Genomic DNA, 11,304 nt, shown 5'->3' on the forward strand with positions numbered 1-11,304 from the left:
GGGTGATGTAAGTCCATACCGGACCCGCGGTAGAAGATGGCCGCGGGCCGGCGGTGGAAGCTTCTTCTTCCCCCCGGGTCCCCGACGAGGGATCCCGGGCTGTAGACGCCGCGCCAGCTGGAGCTGTGCAGACCGTGGCTTCAGGCTGCCGTCTGCTGCGGGCCAACGGAACGGAGCGCTCCCCTCCAGCGAGCCCCAGCTCCGTGCTGACAGTCCACACTGCACTCCACTGACAGTCCACTAGGGCTCAATGTAGTGCCTGCAGCTTGGCTGGCGAAAGGTGCTGACTTTCAATGGGGGAAGGGGGGGTCTTATGGTCTTAGAATTAACCTTGAGCAGCTGTGGCATCAGAAGGCCCAACTTCACATTGTGTCATTTGGTGCGGTGTGAACCAGCTGGTTAACACGGACTGTCTGAGGCACCGGCCAACCGGCAGTGGTGAGTGGAGAAGATCAGCAGTTTTATGCTCTATGGTCACAGCTACTCCCCTGCATCAGCCTGTCGACAGTGCTGGTAACCTGTAGTTGGACCGATTGCTGGAAGGCTATGATGACCTGTAGATAATAGTTTCCAAAACCATGCATTGTGATTTTACACAGCAGACGAGTGCATGGTTCCACCACACCAATTGCTGTTGGCTTCTGATTATGGAGATTAGAAAATGAGACATTGGCCCCCCAGATACAGTGTAGCACTTGGGTCCATTGGTGTGTTATTAAAGTTGCCCACCACATTCACTGCTGAAGAGGGGGACGTAAGCACTTTCTCAAGTCATATGTTAATAGAATGGAGCGGCTGGGCTTGTGCACCCTGGAGTTTAGAAGGATGAGAGGGAATCTTATTGAAACATATAAGATTGTTAAGGGTTTGGACACACTAAAGGCAGGAAACATGTTCCCGATGTTGGGGGAGTCCGGAACTAGTGGCCACAATTTAAGGATAAGGGGTAAGCCATTTAGAACGGAGATGTGGAAATACTTTTTCAGACAGAGAGTTGTGAGTCTGTGGAATTCTCTGCCTCACATGGAGGCAGGTTCTCTGGATGTTTTCAAGAGAGAGCTAGACAGAGCTCTTAAAGATAGCGGAGTCAGGGGATATGGGGAGAAGGCAGGGACGGGGTACTGATTAGGGATGATCAGCCATGATCACATTGAATGTATATTATGTGGTGGGTATAATGTGGATAAATGTGAGGTTATCCATTTTGGTGGCAAAAACAGGAAAGCAGACTATTATCTAAATGGTGGCAGATTGGGAAAGAGGGAGATGCAGCGAGACCTGGGTGTCATGGTACACCAGTCATTGAAGGTAGGCATGCAGGTGCAGCAGGCAGTAAAGAAAGCGAATGGTATGTTAGCTTTCATTGCAAAAGGATTTGAGTATAGGAGCAGGGAGGTTCTACTGCCAGGGTCTAGACCACACCTGGATTGCGTACAGTGGAAATCTGACATTTTCAGAGGGAGTGCAGAGTTGTGAGTGGATTCTCTGCCTCACATGACTGGATATCTATGGAAATTTAGGAGATTAGGAATTCTCTGGATGGAGGCAGGGGATTCTTGTTTTCAAGAGAGATAGACAGGATAGGAAGGAGCAGGGGATATGGGGAAAAGGAGGGAGGGTACTGATTGGGGCATGATCAGCCATGATCACATGAATGTATATTATGTGGTGGGTTATTGTGGATAGGAGGTTATCCAGTTGGTGGCAAAAAATTCGGGAAAGCAGACTATTATCTAAATGGTGGGTAGATTAGAAAGGGGGGAGATGCAGCGAGACCTGGGTGTCATGGATGTATAGGAAGGTAGGCATGTGAGGTGGGCAGGCAGTATTATCTAATGGGTGGCAATGAGATGCAGCGGAGACCTGGTATGTTAGCTTTCAGGCAAATGGATTTGAGTATAGGAGGGGTTTCATTGCAAAAGGTTGGAGGGAGCAGGAGAGTACTACAGTTGTACAGGGTCAGGGGTTTTGGTGAGACCCACACCTGGAGTATTGCGTACAGTTTGGTCTCCAAATCTGAGGAAGGACATTATTGCCATAGAGGGAGTGCAGAGAAGGTTCACCAGACTGATTCCTGGGATGTCAGGACTGTCTTATGAAGAAAGACTGGATAGACTTGTTTATACTCTCTAGAATTTAGGAGATTGAGAGGGGATCTTATAGAAACTTACAAAATTCTTAAGGGGTTGGACAGGCTAGATGCAGGAAGATTGTTCCCGATTTGGGGAAGTCCAGGACAAGGGGTCACAGCTTAAGGATAAGGGGGAAATCCTTTAAAACTGAGATGAGAAGAATGTTTTTCACACAGAGAGTGGTGAATCTCTGGAACTCTCTGCCACAGAGGGTAGTTGAGGCCGGTTCATTGACTATATTTAAGAGGGGGTTAGATGTGGCCCTTGTGGCTAAGGGGATCAGGTGGTATGGAGAGAAGGCAGGTACGGGATACTGAGTTGGATGATCAGCCATGATCATATTGAATGGCAGTGCAGGCTCGAGGGGCCGAATGGCCTACTCCTGCACCTATTGTCTATTATGCAAGGTGCCATTCGTCAGTATCATCAGGTTCATGCTTGATGTAGAAACAATTCTTCCCTTCGAGAAGTCAGCGTTAATTGGTGTTGACCATTCCTGGTGAGGCCGGCAGCTGTCTAACACCGTGACTACACACAGCAGTCCTGCAAATCAGTAGGCATTACAAAACCGTTGCGTTGCATGTTTTGGTGCAGTTTGGTGCAGGCTAGATGCAGGAAAAATGTTCCCCATGTTGGGGGATTCCAGAACCAGGGGTCACCATTTAATTATAAGGGGTAGGCCATTTAGAACTGAGACAAGGAAAAAAAAAATGTTCACCCTGAGAGTTGTGAATCTGTGGAATTCTTTGCCACACCAAGGCAGTGGAGGTCAATTCACTGGATGTTTTCAAGAGAGAGTTAGATTTAGCTCTTAGGACTAAAGGTATCAAGGGATATGGTGAGAAAGCAGGAACGGGGTACAGATTTTGAATGATCATCCATGATCATGTTGAATGGCGGTGCTGGCTGGAAGGGCCGAATGGCCTGCATCTATTTTCTATTTTTTCTATGTCTATGTTTAATTGCACGTTGCAGTCCCTGCACCACTTTTCAACAGCTATCAATTTAACCCCACTGTAGCATTTCCCTATTCCAGCCACTCAACTTTTCAGATCAACACCAGAGACAGCATAGGTCAATACCCAATCACTCAGCTTGCATCTACTCCATCTGTGCTCTGCAATACATGACCCTGCCAATTAATTGTGAAACTATTTAATTCAATAGAAAGTGGCATATAGAAGACTTCTGTCCAAATCGCAGTTTGAGAGAACATTGGATTATTTGGGACTGAGCGTGTTGCCAATGGACTTCCGGCTGCTGTGTAAGAAATTTGGGGACCCAGCTTCGGGAGACATCAATTATGTTGCATTTAGCCAGGCCGTTGACAAAGGTAGGTGATAAAGTACGATGCCTTTGGTATTATTGCAAAACAATACAAAGTGCACTTGCCAACTTTATTTTCAGCTTGGATTTTACTTTGAAGAGTTTTTAAATAGAACTTTATTCAACCATCATTCCATATTGTAGAGATTATTCACAAGCCCGAATAACAAAGAGATACTTTGTCATTAGAATGCTAAGTTTTCAGATGACTACTTCTGATTAAAAGATAAAATTCCTCTTACATTCTCTGTGAGATTTCTTCTGCTAAAGATGTTTTGAGGTTTGTGCAAATCTCTTCCAACCACTTCATAAAAATCGCATTCATTGTTGTTCTGGTGGCCTAAGCATAGACCACTCTGATTCTTCACATTCTTCATCTAATCTGATCAGCACAGATGTAACAGCAAAGAAAGTTGATAAGTACATATTGGGATTTATGGATGGGATTGAGCTGATGTTGAACGTTCTGTCCCATGTGCATGCTCATATTGTCTCCTGGGCAAAATAGCCAGTTTCAGTGCTTCAACTTTAATGTAAAATAGTTTCTACATATCTTTTCTAAACAGTTTCTAAATTTCTTCATCTCCTTTTCATCCCATATGTATCAGGTCTTCCCTCAGCCTCCAAATCCCCAGAGAAAATAATTCAAGTTTATCCAAGATACAAGGAACTGCAGATGCTGGTTTACAAAAAAAGTGCTGGGGTAATTTTGTGGGTCAGGCAGCACCGCTGGAGAAAAGAATTCCGACCCAAAACGCCACCTATCCATGTCTTTAGAGATATTGCCTGACCGGCTGAGTTACTTCAGCAATTTGTGTCTTCCTAATTTATCCAATTTATCCTAGTAGTTAATTACTACCTCATCTGGGATGTACCCTGGTCCTCTTCTTCATGCTCTCCAAAGCATCCACATCACTTCCGTAATGGGAGCGATGCAGAGATGCTGCCTGACCCGCTGAGTTACTCCAGCACTTTGTGTCCGTAGGTGTCCCAAATGCAGCATGATCAATGGTTATGAAACCAAGGCATTGCACATTTTAAAACTGGGGTCAAGGAAAGAGCATTCACGTCACAGTCCTGTTTCCACCAATCTTTCCAACACAACACCCAAGTAGCGCAAGACGCCATTGTATGCAGATGCCGACAAGTGTGTTCCTCTCTGGATGAGCAATTTCTAATCTTGTGAAGTCAACTGCATTAGAAGATTTAAAATCCAATCAGATCAAGATTCAAAACTGATTACATTTTTCAAGCTGTGCACTATATGTTAAAATCTCTGCACCTGGGCACCCAGGTGTCCTTTCACCTGCTGAGTTTCCAGTTTCTCACCATTATGAAAATGTCCCAGTTCTTCTTTTTTGGATCTGGGCAGGATGACCTCACAAATCTCCATATTAAACTGACTCTGTCATTATTTTACCCGCGTTAGTTTAGTTTAGTTTAGTTTAAAGATAAAATGTGTAAACAGACCCTTCGGCCCACCAAGCCCGTGCTGGCCAGCCAACCCCGCACACTAACACTATCCTACACACACTAGGGACAGCTTACACTTATACCAAGCCAAAACCTGCACGTCTTTGGAGTGTGGGAGGAAGCCAAAGATCTTGGAGAAAACCACGAGGGTCACGGAGAGAACGTGCAAACTCAGTACAGACAGCACACGGGATTGAACCCGGGTCTCTGGTGCAACAAGCGCTGTAAGGCAGCAATTCTCCTTCTGCTACCACCGTGCTGCCCCGCTCTTCTTCTCCCCCCACCTCCCCAATTCTGCACCTGTTCTGGCACCCGTAACTAACTCCCTTCCCTCTCCACCCACACTGCTTCCTCTCACTTCACAATTCGCAACCAATCGATAGTTTGGTGTCATCAATTCTGTTTTCTCAACTCTGTCTAACCATCTGTCTAAAACCATCTCCCCCCCCCCCCGTCCTATTAAACCTGTCCCCCCCCTCCTCTTTTCCAGTGTTCTTCCCCCCCCAGTCTGAAGAAGGGTCCCGACCCCTATCCACCCAGAGATGCTGCCTGACCGCTTAGGCTTTGTCCTGCCCCTCCTCTTTTCCAGTTTTCTTTTCCCCTGACCCCAAAATTCAGTCTGAAGAAGGGTCCCGACCCACCTATCCATGTTTTCCAGAGATGCTGCCTGACTCGCTTAGTTACTCCAGCACTTTGTGTCCTAAAATGTCCCAAAATCAGAGCCAGCATATTCCACAACTTCTAACCACATAAAATGGGGTTAATTAGGCTTTATTAGTTTGCAGCCAGGGTTTGGTGAGCAGACTCGACCTGATTTGGAGGTGTTGATCTTATGTACAGGATGGGCTGCAGGCACTGTGGTGCAGGGAGCTGGCCACAGTTGAAGGGAGAGGTAGGGTGGGGTTGAGAGGTGGTACGGAGGGTGGGAATGGAAAGAGCATACAGTGCATGTTGACCATAGAGATTGGGGGCAAGCCTAATTGTGCCGGGAATAAATTGCCCAACGTTTATGCCCAGAGCTGTACCTTTCACTATAGAAAGTCAGTATAGATGGAGGATAAGTTGGCTGGACAAGATAGACTGTGCATGCATTATGCTTCAACATTTTCAATGCCAAATGATGCAACGTTTTCTTTCTTTTTTGGTTGCTAATGTTAATTTAAAATGTGGGATGCCCAAGGAGGTGCCTTTTACAGTACGTGGATAGAAGGTGCCACAAACAGACGCACAGACATACCTTTAACCCCCCTTCATTCCATGGCATTTAGTTGATGTGGAATCTTGGTCAGGAGCTCCGGGGCTGAAGGGGAAGAAATGTCACATGAAAGCAGTTTGTAAGGATAAAAATAAAACTAATGTGGCCCGTTAAACATGCTTGGCCACGTACAAGAACAAATTGATCTTATCTTTTCTAAACACTTTGAAAGCATTCCACGGCTTTTGGTTCTTTAGTACCAAATTCTTCTGCCAGATCTGTGCAGCTGTCGGTGGAGATGTGGAGTGGTCAAAGTTCACAGCGCTTGGGTGGCTTTCAAATCGGGAATGGTTCATTCAGCGTGCCCCTTACATGGAAGAATGTCTCCCCTAATCCTCACCCCAAGAACTTTCCAGCTCGTTTGGCAGGAGGAGAATACAGAGTATTCCTTTCAGTGGGCATTGCCAGCCGATGGTACAAATTTAGTTTAGTTTAGTTTATTGTTACGTGCACCGAGGTACAATGAAAAGCTTTCTGTTGTGTGCTAACCAGTCAGCGGAAAGACCATGCATGATTACAATTGAGCTGTCCACAGTGTACAGATACATCGATAAAGGGAATAACGTCCAGCGCAAGATAAAGTCCAGTAAAGAATGTCCGAGAGTGTCAATGCTGCTGTTGGTGGAGAGGTATTAAAGAGTGGAGTGATTGTAAGATCCACATCTGGGTCACTTCTGGCACAGCAGCGTTGCCTGACTCAGTTACCAGATGTGTTTCCTCTTGCATCAGGTACCACAGAACTCCACTGTGCCTCATCTGGGAACTCACACACTCTGCTGATAGTATATAGAACTTAAAAAAGTATAGCACAAGACCAGGCCCTTTGGCCCACAATGTCTGTGCCGAACATGATCTACCACCTGTGTCATTGTGTTCTGCGGTCAACTTATGGCCATCCATTCTAAATCTTTAAAGTAAAAGGCACAGCTCTAGGCATGAGTTATTTTTGATTCTTCCCAGCTGCAGACCAACTTTGTATTCTAAGATATACTTGGATTCTTCATTTCTTCATACAGATAATTTCTTACTAAATCAGGATATAGTCTTTTCCATGCGTACAGTTGATGTTTAAAGTTTAACTTTGAGGTCATGAAACTAATCACAACTTATTAATAAAGGTTTTTTTCCCCTCATATACATTTACCAACAGTAGTTTGGGGTTATTTTTGTTCTGAAGTTTATTTTTGTCAGGAATGTTAATTGCTGTTCAATTCAAAATAATGTTTCCTCAATTTTTTTTGATTTTTTCATAATTGCTGCTGATCAAGCAAGCATTTGAAATTCATAATGTATCTAATTTAATCATTCTCTACAGGGCAAAGGCCACAACCACCCTTTGGCACTTCGCCAGTTTTGCAATGTTTAGGAAGCCGTGGTACCAACTCATTGTGTTTTTCTTTGTTTTGCCCATCCAAATCAAATGGCTTCCGCTATTTCATTCCTGTGGATACATCAATGAACTGCAATGGGACTTTAGCTGTCTTTTCTCTGCACCACAAACCCAGCTCTCCCCCTACAGTATAATATCATCTTCTGGGTTTTAATATCTCTAAGGTAAATGTCATAATCCTATGACATTGATTGACGGGGGATCTTATAGAAACTTACAAAATTCTTAAGGGGTTGCACAGGCTAGATGCAGGAAGATTATTCCCGATGTTGGGGAAGTCCAGAACAAGGCATCACAGTTTAACGATAAGAGGGAAGTCTTTTTGGACCGAGATGAGAAAATCATTTTTACCACAGAGAGTGGTGAATCTGTGGAATTCTCTGCCACAGAAGGTAGTTGAGGCCAGTTCATTGGCTATATTTAAGAGGGAGTTCGATGTGGCCCTTGTGGCTAAAGGGATCAGGGGGTATGGATGGGATACTGAGTTGGATGATCAGCCATGATCATATCGAATGGCGGTGCAGGCTCGAAGGGCTGAATGGCCTACTCATGCACCTATTTTCTATGTTTCTTTGTTTCTATCCAACCTTGGCATATTGCTTGGTTGCAAAGTTATCACCCTGGAACAAGATTATAACCTCTAACATGGTTAAATGGGCATGCTCAGTGCTGAGCTGCTGGGCTCCGAAAACGTGTAAAGGGCCTGTCCCACTTACGTGACCTTTACAGGCGACTGCTGGCACCCGTGATAGGTCGCCAAAATTTTCAACATGTTGAAAATTCAGTGGCGACCAGAAAGACGCTACGACTCATTGGAGACCGTGGTCGTGAGAGGTCTCCAAAGAGTCGTAGCCTCTAATTTGAGGAAGGACATCCTTGCTATTGAGGGAGTGCAGCGTAGGTTTACAAGGTTAATTCCCGGGATGGCGGGACTGTCATATGCTGAGAGAATGGAGCAGCTGGGCTTGTACACTCTGGAGTTTAGAAGGATGAGAGGGCATCTCATTGAAACATATAAGATTGTTAAGAGCTTGGACACGCTAGAGGCAGGAAACATGTTCCCGATGTTGGGGGAGTCCAGAACCAGGGCCCACAGTTTAAGAATAAGGAGTAAGCCATTTGGAATGGAGACGAGGAAACACTTTTTCTCACAGCGAGTGGTGAGTCTGTTGAATTCTCTGCCTCAGAGGGCGGTGGAGGCAGGTACTCTGGATGCTTTCAAGAGAGAGCTAGATAGGGCTCTTAAAAATAGCGGAGTCAGGGGATATGGGGGAAAAGGCAGGAACGGGGTACTAATTGGGGATGATCAGCCATGATCCCATTGAATGGCGGTGCTGGCTCGAAGGGCCGAATGGCCTACTCCTGCACCGATTGTCTATTGTCTATTGTCTTTCTGGTCGCCACTGAATCGGCGACCTATCACGGGTGCCGGCAGTCGCCTATAAAGGTCGCGTAAGTGGGACAGGCCCTGTAACTTGACTTGCAGCAGTTTCCATCGTAATTGTTATTTTTTACCAACGCTTTGCGCCGTTATTTTTTATCAATGCTTTGCCTGCATCAATGGTTCTGTCAGACAGAAAACAAAGCAGCCCCTTTTTCCATTTTCACCAGCATCACATGTTTCAAATAGTTCCTTCTGTGTTGCTTAAACAGAGAAACTATTTTATCATGAATTTGCTTCCTCTCTGGTTAAACTTGGACTATTCCTGTTTTGTGCTCAGATATCATTTGCATGCTTGGACTAACTGTTCAAATCTGTAGGCCGATCAGCAACTATCAAATTCTATGTCAATGGTTCATATTATGGGCTTGACTGTTCATGTGAGATGCTGTCCTTAGACTTTTTGGAATCTGTTAACTTTTAAAGCCCTGTCCCACTGTACGAGTTCATTCAAGAGCTCTCCCGAGTTTTAAAAAAAATCTAACTCGTGGTAAGCACGTAGAATGAACGTAGCGGGTACGTCGGAGCTTGGGGACGTCTCTTAGCGGCTCGTAACGCTAACGGCAGGTACTCGGGAAACGCGGTAAGCTCGGGAAGACTCGTGAAGATTTTTCAACATGTTGACAAATGTCCCCGAGAGCCCCGACTACCTGCGAGCGGCCATTACCGTAAATCTCCAAGTTAGAATCAGGGCAAACTCGGGAGAACTCTAGAATGAACTCGTACAGTGGGACAGGGCTATAAGTTGCCTCAAAGTGAAAACAGAATTTTCAGTTCTATAACACTGTCTATATCTCTCGTTTCCCTCTTCCCTGACTCCCAGTCTGAAGATGGTCTCGACCTGAAGCGTCATCTATTCCTTTTCTCCAAAGATGCTCTCTGACCTGCTGAGTTACTCCAGCTTTTTCAGTGACTCGGTTCAGTGGCATGCAGGAGTCAGTAATATCTTCTTCTTGCGTATGGCGTGCACAGCCTAAAGTTGTAGGATAACTTGTTCTATTTGATCTGATTTGAGTGTGCACGCCGGGTCGATTGCATCCGTCGAAACAGGGCGGACCACGTGAAGGTTTCAATCTCCCACCCCCAGTAATATCTTCTAATGTCGACAGGTAAAATGACACGCTGACTCAGACCAGTTGCTGTCGCTGCACAGAAGTGTAGAGGATGGGAAGCATTTGGCACAACAGTTCACCTTGTGTGTCTCTCAATCAGATTTTACAGGTTTCAGAGTGGATTCCTTTGAGGATGAATTCCCAGCAATTAAACCAATTGTGCTTTCGCCAGAAGAACAAGAAGTTGGCTTTAAACAAGAGGAAAAGATAGAGAGCGGTGTGCAGGACGTGGGCGAGCTGATGGCCCGACTCCGCCACCATATCTTGGTCAACAGAGTCAGGGTGAGTTCACAGATTCCTCTTTCTCTCCTTGTTTACTTTCATCATTTCTGGCTCAAATTCTCCCTTCTTTCCTTTGGGCATCTGCCTTAAGCAGGGACTGGTTGTGCTACATGTGGCCAACTGGTGTGGGAGATGGGAGGGGATGTTGCGAAAGGACACCCCTGCCCCAACCCATCCACAAAGATCTCTGGTACCCAAGCGTTAGAAGCTGCTCCCAGGGATCACCCTGAATGGCGGAGTAGACTCGATGGGCCGAATGGCCTAATTCCACCCTTATAACATGTGAATCCTCATCCCGTCTCTGATTCATATAATATGGCTGCTGAAGAATGATCGCACAGGCAGATCCCAGCTGGTATCTGCACCCAGATTGAGCTAAAGGCAGGACTATAGTCAGTGAGTCTAACTAAAATGTTTTCCCTTTCAGACTGTTGACTTCATTGAGGACTTTGACCCTTTGCGCAGTGGAAGAATCCCTACATCAGTCTTTAGGAGGGTTCTTGGTATGATAGGATTTGACTCAGAACTAAATGATGCTAAATTCAATGCTCTGGCGAATTGCTATGAAGATCCCTTTAAACCTGGCCATATTATATGGACTAATTTCACCAAAGACATTGACTCAGGTACTAAACCCTTTACATGAACCATAATTTGGGGACAGAGATAGAAGGAGTAACAGAAGATGTCTTTGAATAGAAAGCTATTGACTTTCTCCATGTAACTCATTGATTCGCCATTTTACGCTGTTGCCCTTTTGAATCCTAGACTGTGTTCACCTGACTTACAATCCAAACACAAAAAGTTGGAGTAACTCAGTGGGACAGGCATCATCTCTGGAGAGAAGGAACGGGTGACGTTTTGGGTCGAGACCCTTCTTCAGATTAGTTCGG

At 45.4% G+C, this 11,304-nt stretch overlaps 1 protein-coding gene across 1 annotated transcript in view; it reads left to right on the plus strand.

The window, feature by feature from the left end:
• Positions 1-11,304, plus strand: part of LOC129713013 (uncharacterized) — a 97,973-nt gene that overhangs the window by 63,131 nt on the left and 23,538 nt on the right. The window contains exons 11-13 of the mRNA XM_055661858.1: positions 3,300-3,465; positions 10,230-10,411; positions 10,839-11,037. Coding sequence (XP_055517833.1) covers positions 3,300-3,465; positions 10,230-10,411; positions 10,839-11,037 — 547 coding nt within the window. The remainder of the gene's footprint in view (positions 1-3,299; positions 3,466-10,229; positions 10,412-10,838; positions 11,038-11,304) is intronic.

Source organism: Leucoraja erinacea, chromosome 34, assembly GCF_028641065.1.
Source record: "Leucoraja erinacea ecotype New England chromosome 34, Leri_hhj_1, whole genome shotgun sequence".
Taxonomy (NCBI): Eukaryota; Metazoa; Chordata; class Chondrichthyes; order Rajiformes; family Rajidae; genus Leucoraja; species Leucoraja erinaceus.